This window comes from Carex rostrata, chromosome 15 (genome assembly GCF_964058835.1).
Source record: "Carex rostrata chromosome 15, lpCarRost1.2, whole genome shotgun sequence".
NCBI classification, from domain to species: domain Eukaryota; kingdom Viridiplantae; phylum Streptophyta; class Magnoliopsida; order Poales; family Cyperaceae; genus Carex; species Carex rostrata.
In genome coordinates this window covers 9,035,196-9,059,392 of record NC_135932.1, presented here as the reverse complement: position 1 = coordinate 9,059,392, position 24,197 = coordinate 9,035,196, and the positions used below count along the sequence as shown (strand labels likewise).

General features: G+C 31.0%; 1 protein-coding gene across 1 annotated transcript; it reads left to right on the top strand.

Moving 5' to 3' along the window:
- Positions 1 to 14,603: 14,603 nt before the first annotated feature.
- Positions 14,604 to 20,902, top strand: LOC144566773 (indole-3-pyruvate monooxygenase YUCCA2-like). Its single transcript, XM_078316801.1, has 4 exons — positions 14,604 to 15,433; positions 17,313 to 17,561; positions 17,854 to 17,976; positions 20,630 to 20,902. Exons 1-4 carry the CDS (start codon positions 14,819 to 14,821, stop codon positions 20,825 to 20,827), a joined length of 1,185 nt encoding a protein of 394 aa, XP_078172927.1. The 5' UTR covers positions 14,604 to 14,818; the 3' UTR covers positions 20,828 to 20,902.
- The last annotated feature ends 3,295 nt before the right edge of the window (positions 20,903 to 24,197 follow it).

Genomic DNA, 24,197 nt, shown 5'->3' with positions numbered 1-24,197 from the left:
AAAACTGTACCAGATCTCCTCAATTTACGATTAAAAAATTTATGAGAAAGAAAACCAGAAGGCCCGAGAAATCTTTCAGAAGGCATAGCTATTGTAAAGTAAAAATCACTTCAACCTTGCAAGAATAATGCACAGTTCAAATTTAGTTGTTGCAACAAATTTGTATTCTTTTTATTGTTCTGTTTATGAACAGTTTGATAATACCTCGAGTCCTTGACCATATTTGTATTGCCTTATATGTGTCTCAGCTCTGATACTGGTATTTATATGCTTATCAGCTGCAATTCTTTAGAGAGAGGGATTGGATGGTTTACCCAGAGATATATTTTATAATTGTTCATAAAAGATCCTTTAACTAAAGATCGAACACTACAAAAAAACCATTCAATTTCGGTCAAATATAATGCAATAATTTTTCAATTACTCTCATAAAAACCTATGGAGTTTGAACGCAGCTGTCTATCTCTGAATTTTGAATTTTAGTGTCAATTGGAACATTCTCATTAACTTTGCCTCCTCTGAATTTTTTTTTTGTCCCCCTCTGTATGTTTAATTTGTAATTCGGGTTAAATTAATTGACAATTAGAATTATAAGTTAGAGAATCAGAAATTACAAGTCAGTATTGGTTAAAAGCATTATTTTTTAGCAAGTACCTAATTTGTTAATGAGTTTAAATCTAATTAGTTATTTAAATTTGATTTGATATTTTTTTACCCCTCTGACAAAATCCAATTTGATATTTTTTTGCCTCGGATAAAAATCCTAAATTTGTTGTTGACTACAAGCATGTATGACAAATGAGTTGGATATCTAGTAATAGTTGTTAATAGTAGTACTAGAGGTGGCAAACTCTACACAATTTGAAAATTCCATCTGACTTTGTCTTTGTAATTGACTTGAAAATGAGTTAAACCCAATCAAATATGAGCCCTAAAAATGATTTGATTTTGATAGACGTTGAGGGTTAAAAAGCCTCGTGTCTTTTTACGTTTTACTGTGTCTCTCATTTTATCTAAACAATCAATCTAAACTGATGAATATAATTTTCATCCACATACAGTGATTCTGTACCTATTTAAAAAAAATAAGATTTTTATTTTCAAAAATATAAAATTTGATCTCTGATTATATTTTAATATGAAGATCGCGTTGGTCAATTCAGATCGCTTGTTTGAACTTTAAAAAAAAAACAAAATAATGTGAATCACGATAAGACATAAAAAAACATGAAACATTTGAACCGTGGTGTTAGTCTAAGTATGATCTGGTCTAGATTTGAGTCAAATAGATATTTGTAAGTGCTACTAATTAAGGAAATATAATACCAATATATTCACCTCAATTTAAAAGTATGTTAAAAGAATCAAAAGTGACGAGAAATATTCAAAGGTATAGAACCTTCATCAAGCTGCTAATTAATTACAGTCGGTTTCAGCACTCGGTTCCAAACTCTTTTTGACAATACGGTTTATATCGAATAGTGAACATCAATTTAAACTTGCGAGAATAACACGCACTTTATACTTTGATGATCAAGATATATATCCGATTATTATTGAACTATTAATATATATTCTCCCAATTCCAATTCTAGAACACTTTAAAGTCCACGTAGATGAAATAGTAAATCATTTAAAATGAATATTAATTAAAGTGCATAGACTGAATACTAAATCTGTTAAATTTAATAATAATTAAAAGCACAAACATGAATACTAAAAATATTTGAACTGAACAACAAAACATACATATTGATACCCAAGTATGATCGATATTTATTATGTATATATAAATCGCTTTTATTGTTCATTAGAATTGTTTTGTTTTATTATTCAATTTATTTGACTTAGATAGCGAGTCGACTTGGGGATATTTATACTGGTAATGTGATTTTATCCTTAACCTGTACACTGTCACAATACCGCCAAATTTCCAGTGATCCCTCTCAAAGAAACTATCTACAGTTTTTAATTTGGATCTTGCTGAGTCTGACAACCTAGTAGCCAGCGGGCCCGGGTTTGATTGGTTGGGGGTTTGTGATTTTATTAAATTTCTGTGGTTTAATGAAAATCGGCGGCTTTAGCTGTTTATAAATATTTTTTAATTAAATAAATTGTAGTTGGATCTAGGGGTGAGTAAATCGCTCATTACTCGTGAGCCGCTCATAACTCGCTCATTAAAAGCTCGCCTAAACTCGCTCATTTAAACTCGCTCATTTACTTAATAAGCAAGCATGAGCATGATCCAACTCACTCATAACTCGTTCATTAAGAATTTGCTACATCTAATCCCTGTCACATTTAATCCTATGTAATTATGTGTAACATCAACCTTACCTTATTAAGATTGATAGATAGTGAGCATAGTTTCATATTTAATCATATGTAATATAGTGAGCACAATGTAACATTTAATCCTGTGTAATATACTAATATTCATAGTTTCATATTTATTATTTTTTTGTAAATCGGCAGAACCAAAACCTCCGCCTAAAACCCAAAACAAGTAATAGTCATAACAACTCGCTCATTTAAATGAATTATGGCAATTTGCTGGATTTTGTTATGATGACTTTTAACAAATTTTGTTATGCGTGGACACACTATATAATTTTGTTATAAGTCATAAGTCATAACTCGTGAGCCGCTCATAACTCGCTCATTAAAAACTCGCTCATTTATCCGCTCATTTAAACTCGCTCATTTACTTAATAAACGAGCATGAGCATACCCTAACTCGCTCATGCTCGCTCATTAATCACCCCTAGTTGGATCCTCTCTGTCCGATGGTATTGACAAACTTGAATAGTCTTACCAGATTCTCTCCATTTCAACTCTAAAAAATTATTTCTTAGAAAAAAATGTTTAAAAAATCTTCCCATTTTTTATTTACAATTTCTATTCTAGAAAATTTTTAAGATTGTATTTAATATAAAAATATATGAATAAATAATAATCGTCATTTATACGTTCTCTGTCTTATTTTTTATTTAACATGATTGAATATTATTTTTCTAATTTTCAGTGACTGACAACTCGATCAACTCTTTATTAGTTAATATGAAACCAAATCCGTTGTTTTTCTCTCATAAAGAAGGGATATGTTTTTCTTCAATTCAATCATTCAAATATTTTTAACAGTTTAAATTTATCTATTCTATTAAAATTTGGACTGTTGAAAACTTGAAATTTTTAAACGGTTAATAGGGGTGGCAACAAATTCGAACCGAACTGGGTTTGATTTGTTTTAAATCGAACTAATTTCGAATCAAATTAATTGCGAACTACATATTTTTCAAATCAAAATTGAATCGAATTACGAACTATTTTTTTTTAGCAGCCCTAGTTATACCGGTAGTTTATACATTAATTTTCTTCTCGCGGGACAATTCACACAGCTTTCTTTTACCTTTGACGAATTAACACTAATGGATTATGGACTACTTTATTAGTTGTTAGCTGCTATAATCTTGCCAACTGAGCATAGACAAGTGCAAGACTGATAGCTGCTACATTAACTCTTATAATTGCCACTACAGTACTCAAAAAAGAGCTGCAGTGTGATATCAAATTATGAAATGAGTGTTTTTAAGTTGAAAAATTATTCATGAAAAAATACATCACAACAAATTATTGTAAAAAGAGGATTAAGTACAAGAACTGAAATATGTAGTAAAACAAGTAATCGTACAAGAACTGAGTGTTTTGAGAGCTAGGGAGTGTTCTAATTTCATCATGTAAATGAACGGCCGTTGCTATTATGAGATTCGAACCATAAAAGTTCGCGAACCCATTTCGATCGAACCAGACCTAGTTTGAATTTGGTTTGAATTTATTTTGAACCTAACCTAGTTTGGTTCATTTTAGTTCGAACTAATTTCGAATCGAATTAACTCGAATCAAACCCGAATCGAATCATGATCTACGATTTTTTTTTGCCAGCCCTAACGGTTAATAAAAAAAATATAAGTTCCTACATATTCACATAGTTAGTATGGAAATAAATCTATTATTCCAAAGGAATAACATAATTCTGTTATTCCAATTCCAACCGTTGATCTTTATCGAGATTCGGGTAGAAAAAACTTTTCCTCCTTGAGATTCACATATAAAAAACTTTGAAAGGTTGGGATAGGAATAACAGGTCCTGTGATCCCTTTGAAATTACTACATATTTATATCCTGATTTAGTACACATTTTTTAGATCAACCTTGAGAATAGAACGGTAGCACAAAAAATTATCGAACTTCTAGATACCAAAGGTTGAGAGTTCGAAATCCACTCACGACTTAATTTGCAGTCTCTGCAAAACTTTTCAAAAAAAAAAAAAAAATTAAGATGAACCTTAATTCCTCCATTTTTTGACCAAACTGGAGATGAGGAAACCGAGAGAGACTTGGGATGCCTCCATATTTGGGTCACGTTCCCTTCACGAGTTGATTGAGCGTCATAGGAGAGGCAGCCCACACTAATCCTGTAGAGTAGGCACGCTCAACGCCTCAACCATTCGTCAAATGTCGCTCTTGTTTCTTTTGTTTACAAGTTCCATTTTTAGATTTTCTCTATGGCGGTTACTTAGTGTTGGTATGATTTTTGTGTTGGGATGGTGCCCTACCTTATGGAGTTATGGGCCATTGCATTGAGCCGACAATCATTTTTGTTTTCTTTTGCTATTGCATTTATTTTTTGGCGGTTTGGAAGTTGAAGAAAATTTAAGTAGAAATAGAATTAATTGATATTTATTTATTTTTAAAAAACAATATAATTATATTTATGTATGATTTTTTTTAATAATGTCTAGTAAAATATTATAATACTGTAAAATTGATTCATATTCTTCTTCGTAGATTCTTTTTATAAGATTGACGATCATTTTTTGTTTTCTTTTGGTATTGCATCTTTTTTTGGCGGTTTGGAAGTTGAAGAAAATTTAAGTAGAAATATAATCAATTAAATTTATTTTACAAAAATATATAATTATATTTATGTATGATTTTTTTAATAATATCTAGTAAAATATTATGATATTGTAAAATTGACTCACATTCTTGGTAGATTATTTTTATAAGATTGACGGCTATGTTGCATGGATACGAGTACTGGTATCGTATCGGATACGATACGGATACGACGATACGGTAATTTTTAAAAATCAAGGATACGATACGTCTATTATATATATTATTTTTTATTATAATAATTAATATTATTAATTTAATACGAATTAAATATAAAAATGCAGGCAATCCAAGTATACATTAAATATGTTAGTTGGTAGATTATAGCAAAACAAAAAGTTGGCGCAATGGTTAAGATTTTTGCACTGGGATTGGGCCTTCTCAGGTTTGAATCACGCTTTCTGCAGAAAAAAAACCCATATTTCCTCTGGTGCGTGCTGGTGTTTGCGCGGTTCACAGCTTCGGCTCCGCTCACAATTGCGGCTCACGGGTGCGGCCGCGGTTCACGGGCACTGATTGTAGGGTTTTCTAGATACCACTTTTGGGGTTTCGCGGTAACCAAAACCCGTTTAGGCTTAAGTTGCGGAATGACCGTAGAACAAAAATTTCTACAGCCAACTTAAGCTCAGGATTAAACGGGGTATGTCAGGAAACTTTCCAAGGCGGTCCACCTTCAGTATTCCTTTGGCATCAAAACCCAATTTAATCCTTTTTACAGATCTACTCCATGATTGATTTCTAAAACTTTAATCTACTTACCAATTAAATAGATTAATATAACATATTTATACCTTGTTTCCAAATCACAGTTGGAATGCAGACCGAGCGAGTAGAGCCTCACCAGGGAAGGAATCGACTCGGAGTATCACACGTGTGATACCTCTATCGGTTATCCACCAGGACTAACCGGAGAGCGGTTTATTTCTTCTGCCAGAAATACCATAAACCGCGGAATTCTGCAAAAACACTATTCATAGGGAAAAGACGAAAACCCGTAAACACGAATTTTCGGTTGCTCAGTTTCATCAATATGCAAAACTGACATACCGCTAAATTCGGTAAAACACTATTCATCGATCCCGTAAATATTCTCCACAACAACCCGCAAGATTATACGTCAACTACGTATAACTTTCTTTTCTCAACCGAAACACTATTTGGGAGAGAAACCGAGAAAGAGAGAAAATACCGATTCGTTTCTGCACGAAAAGATACATGTGAATGTGCATATATATATATATATTTCTCTCTACCCCTCCACCCCTATTTATAGTGTTTAGATTCGGTTGCAAAAGACCAACATGCCCTCCAAGTTCGGCCTATTTACAAGATATGCCATTGACACCTCATCCGTTTATATGTGAAATGACCAAAATACCCCTTCCACACCCTTCCACATTCTTCTCCATGCTTCTACACATGCAAGGTGGCATAGGTGTGAAATGACCATTTTGCCCTTGTGGATAGGATTGATGACATGTCATCTGGATAGGATCAATGACGTGTCATGCGGATAAGGTCGAATCTGAAAAGACCCGAATGCCCTCGGCCCGAACACAAATAATATTCGTATAATTATTCTGAACAATTATATATATATATTTTTCTTTCGGTTATTTGTTTCGGTGTCGATGACGTGTCATCTGGATAGGATCGATGACATGTCACGCGGATAAGGACGAATCTGAAAAGATCCGAATGCCCTCGGCCCGAACACAAATAATATTCGTATAATTATTCTGAATAATTATATATATTTTTCTTGCGGTTGTTGTTTCGGTAATTTATACAATGTGTCATGCACATTTATAAATTAACCGGTTAACTTTTATACAACGTGTCATACACGTTTATAAATTAACCAATGTTTTTGCTTGTTATTTTTACATAACATTTATAATTTAATTATAACATGTATAATTAATTATAACCATCTTATCATTGATCATAACCAATTTATAATCAATCAAAATAAGATTCTCCGATTAACTCCTATATGGTGTGACCCAATAGGATCTGTGTTATGTTGGTAAATAGAGTTAAAACCGTTTTAACTTCTATAATCATGGGTGGCGTCTGGCAACACATCATGACCATCCAATTACACAGATGATGCTGTACTGTACAATATCACGATCCAGTAAACAATTTACTTGTGTCTGTTCTTCTGTCTCATAGCTATCATATTAGTTTCAAGGTAGATGTGTGTCATCCTTGCTAACTTAATCTTTTCTTGATCTTGAGCAGATTATCAAATATAATTACTCTTGTAATTATACTGCTAGCAGATAATCTTACTCTATCAAGGGGCCCAGTGATGCTATAGCTCGTATAGAGATACGAGGGACAAATAGTATTCTTGGTAAACTATCACTTCATCAGCTAAGCTATACATATGGAAAAGCTACCGTTATGACTGCTTTTTACGGACAGCAGTAGATAGCAATCACACATACATATTTCTTAGTGGGAACGATAAATACCTCATACTTTAGAACGTGACACTGAATGAAAAACATTAATGACACGAACACAATTCTATTTAATGTTTCATTCGGGGTCTGTCAAATACCATGTTCCTAGAACATGTATCTATGTGATTAAAATGACATCTCGTGTCAGGTGGTTTGTAAAACTTAACCATCTTTTAATCCACATACTAACCTTATAGCGGTAATTAGTGTTCCTGCTAATTACCTTGGTTAGTGACCTTTTAAGATTAAGAGTATATATCATCTATATTATGGAGTTTCACAATTTCAGTCATGAACTCGAAATGATCCATAAATTCAATAATACTCAAGGCAACAAAATGATATTAATCATCCAATTCATGAACAAAGCTTTATGATAAATTATCGTATTATTGACTTCTAGATTATTACAAACTAACACTGATAGCCGTATCCACACGTATCCAGTCGTATCCAGACTTGTCAACGAAGTATCGGTGACTGTATCGACTGAGTAAGGATACGCCACGTAACCTGATACGCCGGTTGGCGTATCAGAGCCGTATCGGGTGCGTATCCGTATTCGATACGCACCCGATACGGATACAGAGCCTAAAGTGGCGTATCGAGATAACATAGATTGACGGTCATTTTTTGTTTTCTTTTGGAATTGGTTTTTTTTGGCTATTTGGAAGTTGAAGAAAATTTAAGTAGAAATAGAATCAATTGGAATTTACTTTAAAAAACAATATAACTATATTTATGTATGATTTTTTATATAATTTTGAGTAAAATATTATGATATTGTAAAATTAAGTCACATTCTTTGTAGATTTTTTGTTTATAAGATTGGCGATCATTTTTTTTGTTTTCTTTTGGTATTGCATCTTTTTTGGCGGTTTGGAAGTTGAAGAAAATTGAACTAGAAATAGAATCAATTGATATTTATTTTAAAAAAGCAATATAATTATATTTATGTATGATTTTAGTAAAATATTATGATATTGTAAAATTGTCTCACATTCTTTGTAGATTTTTTTTTTATAAGATTGACGATCATTTTTTGTTTTCTTTTGGTATTGCATCTTTTTTGGCGGTTTGGAAGTTGAAGAAAATTTAAGTAGAAATAGAATCAATTGATATTTATTTTTTAAAAAACAATATAATTATAATTATGTACGATTTTTCATATAAATTTTAGTAAAATATTATGGTATTGTAAAATTAATTCATATTCTCTATAGAAATTTTGTATAGAATTGATTATTATAGTTTGAAAGTCTAATTTTGTTTTTGTTTGAAAGAGCACATACATTATTTTCTTCTTCTTTGAAGTGCCCTTGGGATGTTTGACAAATTGCATTATAGATATTTATTTTTTGCAATAGTAATCCAAAAAAATTTATAAGACATAACTTATGCAAAATACAATAATCGTCATTTGTTGTTGTTGTTGTTGTTGTGGTTATTCAGTTTGTATCATATAATATGGTTAAGATTTAGCTTTCATTTTAATTGCAAATATCAATAGAGGGAATTATCATGTTAAGTTTCATACAAAAAATAATGGCAAAATAATAATTGGAAAAAAAACAACATATAATTAACATTCTATTGTAGTAATATATACCATTGAAAATCAACACACAAAATTCTCTCATGCGCATGATGGTTAACTCTTATATTATAAGAGTTTCGATTCTCTATATTTTTTTAAAATTGTTATATCGTGCAAATTAGAAATGAAAATCCACAACCTTTATAATTTATGTTGCACTTTTGCAAATTAATCCTGGTAAATTTATTAATCACTAAAAATCTCAGCATGAAATGAATCAATTTTTTGGATATATCACTGTTTAATTTCAAGCATTATATCAAGTTAAACATATGTATTTGTATATGTTATTCAAGGGTCCATTTAATTTATTTAATTTCGTATCCACATAATTTTTCCATATGTCTAATAAGTGTTGTAATATTAATATATATTCAAGGATGTGAATCACAAGCCACATGTGAGATGTTAGGATCAAGTAGTTATGTGTTTTAATGAGGAGAAAGGGTAGGTCTGATATATATCGTATTCAAATTTGAGTTCGATGAATAGTGCTCCTGTCCGATCTGTCGTGCATGAATTGAAGCGACACGTACACATTTTGAAGTGAATCGATGGAAATGCTGCTCATCGAATTCAAATTGAGTCTGATGGACATCGGACCTACTCTGCTTCTTTTTAATAAGTCCATCAATATTATTTAATTATTTAGACGGATCGGATTCAACCCGATTAGACACGAATCAACTCCAACTTGTAATTTGGATCCTTGCAGTAGAATCTGTCTAAAACTATATTTATGCTTGCACTCTTAGATCAAGTAGACTGATAATATAGTTAATAGTTTCTATTTCAATGTAGGTCTAAAAGAAGAGTTAGGCTGGGGTGCAATGGATAGCATAGTGGCTTCTATGCTACGGCTCAATATTCGAGTTTTCAAAATCCAAACGGTCGATCCGAACCGTTCATCTTATTCTCCATATTAATATCTGCTTGGAGACCAAATTTTACATTTTTCTGAATTTTTTTACTATTTATTAAGTATTTTACAAAATTGTTGATCCAACAGTGGCTGCACAAAACAGTAAAACCGTTGGATTAGCGATTTTCAAAGTGGCTTAATAAATAGTAAAAAAATTCAGAAAATTATAAAATTTGGTCTCCAAGCAGATATTAATATGGAGAATAAGATGAACGGTTTGGATCGACCGTTTGGATTTTGAAAACTCGAATATTGAGCCGTAACATAGAGGCCACTATGCTATCCATAGCACCCCAGCCTAACTCCTAAAAGAATGCAAGTTTAAGGTTCTTTTTGTACTCATTGAAGTAATAGATATTATTTTAATATATAAATCCAAATCTGCTGCTATTCTAAGAAGAATAGCATAGTGTTGCTATCCACTTTTCTCTCTATCCTCTTGAAAAAAAAGAGGAGAGAGAAATAGAAAGGAGAGGAGAGAGATAGAGAGAAGAGCAGCAATAGCACGAATTTGTAAGAGCAACGGATATTGTTTTTCCATTTTGATACTTTTCCTCATTTTATGTTCTCTGTTTTTTCAATGAAAAATCGGTGAGGATTTAATTAGCTGTACAAACTAGTCTTGTATGCCGTGTGACACTTGCGGGTCATTTGCACAATGGATCGGCTCGGGTTGGGTCAAAAACAGACATTTCTATGGTTATGGGTAGTATTGAGAACCAGTCTTTGATTTAGTATTGTCTATGTATTGAGAACCAGTCTTTTGCACAACGGATCGGCTCGGCTCGGATCAGCTAGTATATATTGAGAACCACTCTTTGATCTAGTGGCAAAGGTATATAGTCTCTATGTACTGTGAAATCATGCGTTCGAAACTCGGATAGAGAAAAAAAAATTATTGTAATAACAAGGATATTAAATAGTTTGGTGACTTGACATTCAATATTTATATTTAAAAAAAAAAATAGCTAGCATTGTATGTGTGTGACACTTGCGAGTCATTAATTTGCACAGCGGATCGGGTCAAAAATAGACATTTCTATGATCAAATGACTTTACTGAGACTTATAAAATTATTCTATGTTATCAGTCAGTAAGTTATAATTAATTTATTTTAAGTTCCACGGGTACAATCTGATTTTAAGTTCTAATGATTGGTTCTAATTAATTACGATGGATTGTGAACTGTGTGTGATTGATTGTAATGATTGATTGATAACCATCAATGAAGACTTGATGAGACACTGTGATAAGAATATATAGGAGCGCATGCGAGTCCAAATCGTGAAAGAGTCGCACGATCAAAAATTATATTTTGTCGTTGCCGTATAAATTTGATTGCAACCTCGTTTTCTTACAATAAATATATATGCAATTATTCAAACACAATAAAACAGAGGTGCATTAAATATTAACATCTAATCTTTTAAGTTACGAATTTTGTAGGCTATGTGTCTCTGTATATGCTGTTAATGGTCTACATATATATATACGATTAGTTTATTTATTTTTGTATCAACATTAATCATAACATATGTCTAATAATTATCATAAGGAGCAGAGAAGTGGAATTCACATCCTCTTCAATACTGCACAAGAGAATATTTTACAATTAATGGATCAGGACCATTATTTTTAACTTGGCACGAATGTCAAAGCCCAATAATACTGTCTTTGTACTAGTCCGAATTCCAAAGCGATGAAATTTAATTTCAAACCGTAAAGTGAGGCTCATCCTTTACTGTATTAGAGAGGAGTTGAATCCCAGAGAAGTCAGGAATTAGGATAAAGTGAATTCACTGAACTTTTTGTATGTATTTTATAATCAGTTAAAATTTTCATTGACATCTTTCAAAACATAAATATTGTACGTTTTGCAATAGTGTGGTTTGTGATTCATTTTGCAGCGAGAATTTGAACAAAAAAAATCTAAAACCTAGTTAATAAATCTGACTTTAAAAGAACAAAAATTGGAAACTATAAAGAAAAAATTAATCAGAAACTTCAATTTAAAATTTTGAGGTACTGTACGACATTTTCTTTGGCTTTGAAAATGATGGCTTTCCCGAGTAAACCTGCGGAAAATTTGTTCATCTTTTCACTAGTTTTTTTAAAAGTGCTCATACGCTGAAAGAGTTTTGTGCGAAAAATTATGTCTATTTTTAGTTTCTTCATCTCTTTGTCTTGAGGTGATTTAGAGCATGTGCTTTGGAGAAATAGGGATGATTTAGAATAAGTGTTTTAGGTCTTTAGAACATGTAAAAAAAAAAAATTAAGAACTAGTATTTGATCTAGTGGTAAAAATAATGCTCTTTGTGTAAAATATCACAAGTTTGAAATCTGAAAAAAAAAAACATTTTTTAATATTAAATAATTAAGTAGTTTGACCTCCAAACTCAACTCAAAAAAATTAATTAAACTAAACAAAACAAAACAAATAGATCGAATCCAGATGCTTTGAATAAAGAGAGCAGAATTATTTCGTGCTTGGAGTTAAGACACTACATGCACATAAATGCCTCAAAACAGTTGGTGAACATAACGGTCTTAGGGATGTCAACGGGTACGATAAGGATCGGATGAAAGTATTTTTATATCCATATTCGTTACAAATTGTTTTTATCTGTATCTTGTCTTTATCCGCTACAAATTATTTTATCTGTACTCTATTCTTATTTGTTATAATTGTCGGACAACAAAATAGTAGATGGTAATTAAATAACAGGTAATACTTATATAATAATTATTTATTATTATTATTTAAATAAAATATTAAAACATATACATTCATTTTACACATGTATAGTACTTTATTGAAAAAAAAATTATGATCACGTTAAGCACAAGTAAATCAATTAAAGTACCTTTTTCAATGCTTATTAATATATATAATATATAATTTTTTATATAATTACTCGATCGAGTAACGAGTACGACCCTTACTCATAATAACAAAAAAAACAAATCTTTACTTGATCGTACCCGTACTTGATAAGTTTACGAAAAATAATTCTGACCCGTATCTATCTTATCAGACACAATACAGATCAAGTAAACGGATAAAAGAGTGTCATTGACAGACCTAAAAGACCTATGATTTTGAGAAATACCACAACACATTATCACCAACGATTTAGTTCAAGCAAACAGTTAGTGATGATTAATTCAACATTCATTAACCTTAGTGATGATTGAATATTCATTAATGGTATTAATTGTCACGGATACTACCGTCCGTAATAGCAATATTCTCATGAATAGTAATTTTTATCAGTTTACCTTTGACAATAGTCAATTTTTTTTCTAGCTCATAGTGGCAAATTCTTATAGTGTTGGTGATAGGTGTATATTTACCAATTATTCTATTAAATTAACCTTTGGTGAAAATTGGTCCTCTTTCAACGACTGTTTATTACAAATGAACTGTTGATGATAAGTTTGATTTATTTATCAATTTCACAAATTATTTTATCCACACTCCATTTTTACTTGTTACGAATTAGCTTATTCGTATCTTACCTTTATTTGTTATTGTTGTCGGATAACGAAACACTAGCGGATAAATAATGGGTAATGTTATTATAATAAAAAAATATTATTTACTGAATAATACATTACACATTCATTTTACAATTATATATACGTGTTTTAAAGGTCTAAACTTTATTGAGATTTGCTTAAATTTATTTATGTATTTTACTGGTTAATTAAGTGTAACACAACTATCAAGAATAATTGGAGAGTTAATATTCATTAGCCATCAATATATATAATATATATATTTTTTTATATAATTATCTAATTGGGTAACAAATATGGAATATGCTTATCCGTATCCTTACCCGTTTAGATAACAAAAAAAAATCTTTACCCGTATCCATACCGGCCTGATACATTTACAAAAACAAATCTTACTTATATCCGTCTTATCGAATACAGTATTGATCGGATAAACGAATAAAAAGATGCTATTGACACCCCTATATATACTTTAGTAATATTTACCATAATTACATATTGTGTCACCACAAAAATAAATAAATAAATTGAAAAAAAAAATACCAAGAATTGATCCTTTCGAATTAATTTGAAAAAAAAAACATGATAAAATGATCATATTATACATTTTGACACCATACATGTAAATTATTTTTTTGAACTTTGAAATCACAAAAATAACTTGTAAGTATATGGTGTCATCAGCATGTCTCACTATAAAATTATGTTATTGGATGCCTACTCATATATATATGTGTGTGTATATTATAATTGTAGCTGTATTAATGTTTCGATTTTTTTTTTTTTTGGTCATGTTGACGTAGGTATTGTTTCTATTTTATTTCAATTACATAGCCACAGCACTACAGCAGAGCTATCGCGGTGGAATAGCGACTATTTAAAAGTATGGCGGTAAGAGTAGAGCACGCCTTGCTCTCTCTCTCTCTCTCTCTCTCTCTCTCTCTCTCTCTCTCTCTCGTGTTATTTATAGGGTCATATCATCTCCTCTGTCAAAGCAAAATCAAACTAAGTAACTAACGACCCACAGCTTCTATATAGTCAATACTCTCGGAGTACGCTTCTCTTCCCTGTTATATAATTATACCTCAATTACATATGTAAATATGTCTCATACACCATCTACAAGAGATTTTATTAAATTCCTTTTCTTTTTCTTTTCAGATTACTTGGTCAGCGTGAGCACATACACAGTGAGAGCAACAGTACACTATTTACTTCCCTTTCGTATATATGACAGCAATATAACGAAGACGTTGTGTACTGTATTCTGATGAGGTGAGCTCATTTTCAAGAAGACCACTATTCAACCTCTCGTTTCATGAACTCAACAATATCCATGGAATTCTCATGATCTCCGAGGCTAAACAAGTCTGGGTACCGGGCCCGCTGATCATCGGTGCGGGCCCGTCAGGACTGGCTACTGCGGCCTGTCTCGAAACAAAAGGCGTACCATCGATAATTCTTGAAAAAGACATGTGCATCGCCTCCTCATGGAAGCTACGCATGTATGAGAGGTTAAAACTGCACCTCCCGAAACAATTCTGCGAGTTACCGCATTTCCAATTCCCGAAAGATTTCCCGACTTACCCAACCAGAGAACAATTTATAAGCTACATAGACTCCTATGCAAAGGCATTTTCTATTGAACCCTTGTTTGGCATGACTGTAGAATCCGCAGCTTATGATGCGGGTATCGGGTTTTGGAAGGTGCGGGCTAACGGGCTGGAGTTTATTTGCCGATGGTTAATTGTGGCAACGGGTGAGAATGGGGAGGCATTCAGGCCAGAAATCACAGGCATGAAAGATTACAAGGAAGTGGTTTTGCATACAAGTGAGTATAAGAGAGGAGATGTTTTTAGAGGGAAGAAGGTGTTGGTTGTGGGGAGTGGGAATTCAGGCATGGAGGTGTGCTTGGATTTGTGCAATAATGGAGCTCAACCATTCATGGCCGTTAGAGATAAGGTAATCTATTTCTATAGATATATATATATATATATATATATAGAGTACGGCTAACGCGCTTCCTCTAGCATATGGGCCGAAATGCTTCTGGTGGAAATTTGAAATTTCAAAATCCAAAAAGTCGATCTGAACCGTTCATCTTTTTCTCCATATTAATATCTGCTTGGAGACCAAATTTTACATTTTTCTGAAATTTTTTATTATTTATTAAGCCACTTTGAAAATCGCTGATCCAATGGTTTTACTGTTTTGTTAAGCCACCGTTGGATCAGCGATTTTCAAAGTGGCTTAATAAATAGTAAAAAAATTCAGAAAAATGTAAAATTTGGTCTCCAAGCAGATATTAATATGGAGAAGGAGATGAACGGTTCAGATCGACTTTTTGGATTTTGAAATTTCAAATTTCCACCGGAAGCATTTCAGCCCATATGCTAGAGGAAGCGCGTTAGCCGTACTATATATATATATATATATATATATATATATATATATATATATATATATATATACCTTGCTTCTTGTCAATAAAAACCATATATACATCTTTTGTTAACTTTGATTTCTTTTGATGATGATATTTAGAAAAAAAATTAATTTTAGCCTTAAAAGCTAATTTTCTTTTTTAACTTTTTAATATTTAGATCACTAAGTATTTATGTAGCGTTTTTAAAAAAAATAAAACTAATTAGTCCACAATTTTAATTTTAACACATGATATGCATGTCATAAAATATTATTGTTTTACTATTATTCACAAAAAAAAATATTATTTTACAGAGATGCATCAATCTCAATATTCTAGCTATATGCATTTTTTTTCAAATTTTTTTTGTTTTGTTTTGCAAATAATTAAATTTGGAAAATGATAGATCCAGTAAAAAGTTGCTTGTCATTTCATTCTGTTATTGGATGAACGACTGATATGAGCTTAGTTTGTAGTGTACATTCCCTAATTTTGTCCTCGTTTGTTTTCTGACCAAGAACCTATTCCACTGTCACTTTCGAAGAGGAATAAGTGTTCTTCAACTAGGATTTTCAATCATTTATTCCTTCTGTTTATTCTTTTTTCATCTTTTTTATCTTTCAATATTCTGATTTCCAAAACCAGTAATTCTTGTGCCAGAATTGCTAGAGATGTGGTGGTGTTCGTTTCCGTGCACTTTGCTTTCCTATTTTTCTTTTCAATAAATGAAAAAGCAAAAAAAAATCAAATGTTATTCTTCCTTGCCAGGTGCAAGATTTCTTTGGTGATATATATCTCCAATTTTTTAAAAAATGAAATTAAGAAAAGGATAGCAAATTAAGTGTCGATCGCCACTTGCACCACTATGAACTGGTGGATATATATGTCCTCGTGTAAATTTGAATTTTTTTTGTCGCCTTGTTTGCTACTATTGAATATTTATACCAGTATTTGGAACTACCTATTCTTATCTTGACTGGTTCAAAATAAATTCTTTTTTTATTATTCAATAATTCTGAGCAGTAGCAGAGCTAGATTTTTAAACTATAAGGTCAATCATATAAAATTTTTCTTGAGAAAATAGGAGTCAATTATACAGTATCATGATATTTTATTCTGAATTATATAGAAAATTATATATAAATACAAAAAAAATTTAAAAAAATGGAGTGCTATTGCCTATAGACGTCATTTTTTTCAAAAAATATTTACCTACAAGCGTATTGTTAGAAGTTAGTTAAAAAATAATAATGATTGGTAATAACATATAATCATTTAATTATACCAGTTCTAGTTACATTTTGATTAGCAATCAACTAATACTGAACCTATCTGGTGCATGACCAAAATAGATGCTTAAAAGGGTAAAAATAATTATTTCTAACGCCTTTTTTTTTTATGGTATGTAATATACAGTTGCATATCTTGCCTAGAGAGATACTGGGAATATCAACATTTGCGCTATCCATGTTTCTCATGAGATGGTTGCCTGTGAAGTATGTTGATAGTGTCTTACTTCTCTGTGCAAGGTTACTACTAGGAGACACCGAAAAACTCGGGATGAAACGACCCAAAATCGGCCCGCTTCAGTTTAAGATTATGTCTGGTAAAACGCCTGTGCTCGACGTAGGAACTCTTGCAAAGATTAAAAAGGGCGAAATAAAGGTACCAGTTAATCTGTTAATTATAATGTTTTATAGTTAATTAAGCTTGTTATTGTGAGAAAATATACTATGCGGTACCAGACTGTCGTACCAGATCAGCGTAGGTCTGAAATTTATATCTAATTAAAAAGGATTACCAGAAACCCTGCTTTCAGTACAGATAAGAAAACATAAGTTGATCACTTCAGTCCCTGATAACTCCCCCTGATTACAACAAAGTCCTGTTTTGGTGCAAATATATATTATAGTGTGGAAGAGAAAACTTATCTCTGAAAGGAATTTGAACTGTGAAGGTTGTCCCGAGCATAAACCGTTTCACGAGTAAAGGCGTAGAGTTCACTGACGGTCGTCAGGAAGACTTCGATGCTGTTATCCTTGCAACTGGCTACAAAAGTAATGTGCCTCTTTGGCTCAAGGTTTGTGCAGAAAACAAACTTATCTAATAATTGATTTAATTTTTGAATAGCAAATGATTTAACATGTAGTGTTTCACACATTCTTACAAAAATATATAGCCTTTTTTTCTAAATTAAAAAAAAAAAAAGGTTGATCAGTCCAAATGAGTTTACTTCATGAAAATAAAACCAAATAGGCCTATCATTTTCTCTCAATTAATTAATATATAGTTTTAGAGTGTGTTTATTAGTAGGCCTCTTGAGAATATTTTTTTAAAAATATAATCAAATTTAAATATTTCAACGAAACAAGCAAGCTGAACTTGATTTTTAAGAGAAACAGCTCCACTGATCATGTGGATCAGTACTGGAGGCAACTACTATGTTTATTTTTTTGTCTCTACTGATCCACATGATCGATGGAGCTATTTTTTTTATAAAAAAACAAAATTTAGTGTACTAGTTTCGTTAAAATATTTAAATTTTATTTTATTTAAAAAAAAAATCCCTCTTGAGTCCGAATAAAACTGTTAAGATAATATCTATTACTATTACTAAAAAGCCCAAAAAGTTTCTTATGGTTTTTTATGGTAATAGAATTTATGTCAAAATCCAACCAATTTTGGTATGGGCAATGATAATGATATAGTGAGAGGGGAGCATACCCTTCAACAGTGACCCCAATTTTGTGTTCCCTGCTGAAGCAAATTGGCTCTTGTCCTATCCACTGTAGAGATTGTACCAGACTATAACTGTTTTCGTCGGTTTCTACTTTCTAATGTCAACAAAAGAAAAATAAATAAATATTTGTAATAAAGAAAATTAAAATATGGCCTTTCTACTTGGATCAGTATGTTATGATTTGAGGGGTGTTAATTAATGGTATTCTTTTATTCATTTGTCCAATCGTATCTTCTTATAAGAAGAAAATGGATAAGAACATTGTTTTGTTAGCTTATCTAAAACAGATATTTATTGTACAGATAGGATTTTTTTTTTTAAATTAAATACACGGATAAGAATATAGATAAAGGTTATTTTGAACCCATTATTTTAAAGAATAATTATAAATAATAAATTTATATATATCAATGTGTACTCGTATGTATGGTCCAAATATTTATAATATGACCCAATTGTTAAATTCAAATTCTCATGGGACACGAGTAGATAATAATAAAGTTAATACTTAGAATATTTTATAGGGGTGCTAAAACTAAAATGCACAATGAAAGGACTTGTCTTTGAGTTCCAATTGTATGCAAAATGAACTAGAATATATCAGACTCATTCTCTTTTTGAAACAACGGAGCCCATTGTAAAATAGATGGCAACCGTTGCAAGGGGGCCATCTTCACAAAATTAGACAGGTCCAAGATTCCCCTAAAAATCGCCTATTCCTGGGCCCAACCTAAAAAGTGAAGGAGGGGGGGGGGGGGGGGGGGGGGGGGGGGGTACATAGTGCATAATAAAATAACCACAACCACGTGATACAATTGACTAGGCTATGTACCTCCCATGGCCACATTGGTTAGGCACGTGGTTATGGAATAATGGATTGAATTAGCAACCTTTCAATTTCCACCACCGCATATTACACGTGTCAAGCAAGAGATCCATTTTTTTTTTTTTTTTTTTTTTCCAATTACGTGTTTGATCTAAATTATAAAATAATCCGGATACTACAGATTAGTTATTATGTAAACGATTAATGATCCGATTTTATTCAAATATGCTACCAATTGAGTCATAAATTTTGAATTAGAATGCTCCTGCCAATTTTCTTGATATAAAATGATTTTTGAGTGAGTCTATGGTACTATGCATATTACAATTTGGCACTATGTTACGGCTCTATATTCGAGTTTTCAAATCCTAACGGTCGATCCGAACCGTTCATCTTGTTCTCCATATTAATATGTGTTTGGAGACCAAATTTTACAATTTGTTTAGAAATTTAGAAAATCACTTGATCTGAAAATTCTGGACCATCCAAAAACAGTGATTTTCAATAAATTTTAAAAAATAGTAAAATTATTTCAAAAAATGTAAAATTTGGTCACCAAACACATATTAATATGGAGAACAAGATGAATGGTTCAGATCGACCGTTAGGATTTGAAAACTCTAATATAGAGCCGTAGCACGGTGCCAAATCGTAATATGCATAGTACCATAGACTCACTCATGATTTTTTAATTATTATTATTAAATATTTTGTATGAGGTCATTGAACAAATCCGAAATTTGATTAAATTTATTTTTATTTTAAAATTTAAATAGTCGATCTAAACCATTTAACATGATTTTTATATGAAATATAAAAAGAGATCATATATTTCTTTTATATTTTTTTTACTATTTTTTTAGATTGGAGACCAAATTAACCATCGAGCAAGGCTATGGTACAATGCTTTAGAACACTGATGACTTTGTGACATTTATGTAACAAAATAATTTCTGTAGTAGTGTTTGTATCCATCCATGTCTGATCACGACACCACAACGATACTCGTATCGCAATAGATATTCAATTGAAATTAATGTGTTGTATTGTGTTGTATTTGTTTGTATTACATAACATAAAAGTATAGAAAAATTCTACCAAATTAAATTCTTTTGTTTTGATTTCTATATGCATGAATTTAACAATTAAATTTCATATTATATGTAGGAAGATGATTTCTTTGACGAAAGAGATGGATATCCAAAGACACAATTTCCCAACAGTTGGAAAGGGAAGAATGGGCTTTATGCAGTGGGCTTTACAAGAAGAGGTCTTTTGGGGACATCTTTGGAGGCCCGTTGGATTGCAGAGGACATTGCTACCCAATGGAGCTCCGAAACTAGGCATCTCCCGTATGAATTGTAGATACAAAAAAAAAAAAAAAAAAAAAAAAGATTGTTTAGTTACTTCCCAAACTAAATCGATTTGCATATGACCTTATTAATATTGTAATATTGATTATATTATCTTAGTTTTTTTTTTTTTTTTTTTTGCCCCTGTTTGGCATTTTGTAGGAGGTGTAAACTGGTTTTTGTAATTTTGTCTCTTTAGTTAGATGTCTAAGAAGATAGTATACAATGAACTATAATAGAGTTCAAATGCCTTCATTTTTTGTGCTTCTATCACGTTTTCACTTTTAAAAACTATAAAAATTCAAAATTTAAAACTTTAAAGTCAAAATAAAATCGTTGGATATGATCTACATCATTTTATCTATGCACATGTAAAAAATTATAACATTTCAACATTGTTTTGGTTGTCATCAAGAGATTGTAAAAATATACTAATGTGGATAATTTCTAGACATTGATTTTTCAACTTATTGATTTACATTAAAACAACCCCGAAATGTGATAATCTTTTATGAGCATATAGATAAAATAACAAAGATCGCATCCAACGGTTTTATTTTGACTTTTAATTTTTAAATTTTGAATTATTAAAGTTTTTGAAAATAGAGACATGGTGGAGGCATAAAAAATGGAGGCATTTGAACCCTCCTCATGATCTATTGGCATATCAATAAAAAATTTGCATATATCAGTATTGTAAATAACAGTATGCGCTTGTCGAATAACGAGATACCGTCAAGCAATTAATCGGTATGCGGCCTATTAATCAGAATTATGCGGACAATTTTTTATTTTTATTGAAATTATTTGTATATATTCATAATTTATTTAACTCATCAAACTTATCAAATAAACTTAATTTAACTTAGTTCTATTATTATAACATGACACTACACTTAACAATACACACACACTTTACATGTGTAAGTAACACATTTATTTAATGAAAAATTAAATTCGAGAATTAAGCATTTTCAAATACTAATGATATGTGATTTGAAAGATATGAAACATTCAAACATAAAATCACTAAATTAAGTTTATAATAACAACTTAATTTAATATATGAACATGCTGTACTAATTGAAAAAAATACATCAGTAAGTAAGAAAAATATATGGTATATAAATAATAAAGGAATTAATCAATTAATTCAAAATAAGTAAGAAAAAAACATATATGAAAAAATTGAATGTAAAGCCAGGCACAAATAAAACTGCAATGATTTATGAAACTTATTATGACTTAGTCACAGAAAAAAAAAACAATGTAAAAAGAAATAATCAATGGAAATAAACAGACGATCAAACGAGAATAAACGGAATAATTGAGAATAATCTAGAATAATCGACCGATTAATCGGAAAAATTCACTAATAGACCTCCGATAAGTGTATTCATAACGGTTTGACCGCCATTAACGATTAAACAGGCATATAATCAGCCATTAAGACCTTTTTTACAATACTGGTATATATAAAGATCCCAAAATTTTCTTCCGCTCCGGGCCTCAAAATCTTCAGAATTGGCCCTGCTTGATACAATCTATTTGGTACCAGTTGCTTAATCTTTTGACTGGTTAATATTTTCTGTTCTGAGAATCTGATTAGAATAAGAAATTGCATTATTGTTTTATTCCTGCCTTGATACACACTATTTGGTACTATTGGAAAATATGACCTGCTTCCATTCTTGTTATTTTGGAACTTGTAGAGGTTCAGCTGTAAAAGCCAAAGAGCTTACCGTTCTGGTTGTGGGACCCACCAGGTTCTCCAATGGAGGAGGACAGAGCCATTGGAAGTGTTGCTCAATTTTGAGAGAGTTCTCAGCTTACATGAAAAATTACTATTGCTCTTTGTTGACAGCAAAGCTTTGTGCGAGCAAGTATTTCTGTTAGCTGGTTATAGTTATACCCTTTACGTTTAGATGAAACAAGGAATAGAGCAAAAATAGAGTTAATCTCAAGTTTGATAATAGACTAATAGTAACTAACTCAACTTTTGATTGGGTTAGTAGAATAGTAAGCTAACCCATATAAGATAAATAAAGAATAGTGAGTTAGTGTTATTCTTGCTCCATCATCGAATAGCTAAAAAAATAGTGCTATTATTCTAGTTCCATCCAAACGCAGTGAATGAATCAAGTTTTGAGGAGAACAGAACCATTGGTATCTATGGTTGCAAATTGCAATCAAGGACGTGAGGATATGTATATCAGTGACATTTGTGTTTATTTATGTTGAAGGCCCATGATCAATGTCTCTGCTTCTACATATAACAAATTACAAATAAGTCCCAAGCCCAAAATTATTTTCCATGAAGATATAAAATATTGTCTAGAAATTATAAAATAAAATATCTTTGTAGTGTAAGATGTAGAAAAATCTAGAAGAAGCCAAAAATATCTTAGGTCTAAATGTTTCTTTTGCTCTCATGGAGCAAGTATAAATGGGGTGTCTTGGTCTCCACTTTGAACCAAGCAAGCAAAGCAATAAAAGAGAGAAAGTAAGAGATCCAAAAAGAGTGTTGTAGTAGTTTGGAGGTTTAGGAAGTATTGAATAGTAGAGGTGTGATTGTAAGAATAATTTGAGTGAGTAATAAAATTAGTTCCAATATTTCTCTCTACTCAATAATTTATTACGTAGTTCATTTTTTTCAACAATAACAACAACAACCAAGTCTTTAGTCCCAAATAAGTTGAAGTAGGTTAGAAATATAAATGCAGTCACAAGTTGAAGTAGATAGTAATAACACAATAATAAAAATAACTAGTTTGACAGTAGTTATAATGGTATCACTAATAATAGTAATAGAGGAGGGATCCACTTACAATATTTGTAAGTTACATCTTATAACAATTTGATTTTGTGATTTTAAAAGTTCAAATAGTAAATTCAAAATAGTTCAACATGATCTCTATATTAAAATGTGCTTGGAGATCAAATTTTACATTTTTTTTTAATTTGTTCATTATTTATTAAGTATTTTACAAACCTTCTGTTTTAGACAATGGATCACTTGAAAACAACAGTTTTGTAAAATACTTAATAAATAATAATAAAAAAATTAAAAAAAAGTAAAAGTTGATCTCCAAGCACATTTTAATATAGATCATGTTGAATGACTTGGATCGACGGTTTAAATTTTAAAAATAAAAAAATCGAATTGTTATAAGATGCTGTAACTTATAAATATTATAAGTGAATCCCTCTCATAGTAATAATACTATTTGAAGAATAATAATACTTTTTGTCAAATAGAAAAATTTATATCTACACACAGAGTCATGGAGAAATCAGAGCTGTAAAAGGGTGACGTGTTGAATACTTAGAAAGTATCTATGTTACATTGCTGCACTTGCTGATTTTGTTCCTTTTGCTATTAT

What these genes read in the sequence shown, in the direction of transcription:
- LOC144566773 (XM_078316801.1), top strand. Translation starts at nt 14,819, where the DNA reads ATGATCTCCGAGGCTAAACAAGTCTGGGTACCGGGCCCGCTGATCATC. An exon ending in TCATGGCCGTTAGAGATAAG is followed by an intron (nt 15,434 to 17,312) that starts GTAATCTATTTC and finishes TGTAATATACAG; the next exon opens with TTGCATATCTTGCCTAGAGA. An exon ending in ATGTGCCTCTTTGGCTCAAG is followed by an intron (nt 17,977 to 20,629) that starts GTTTGTGCAGAA and finishes TATTATATGTAG; the next exon opens with GAAGATGATTTCTTTGACGA.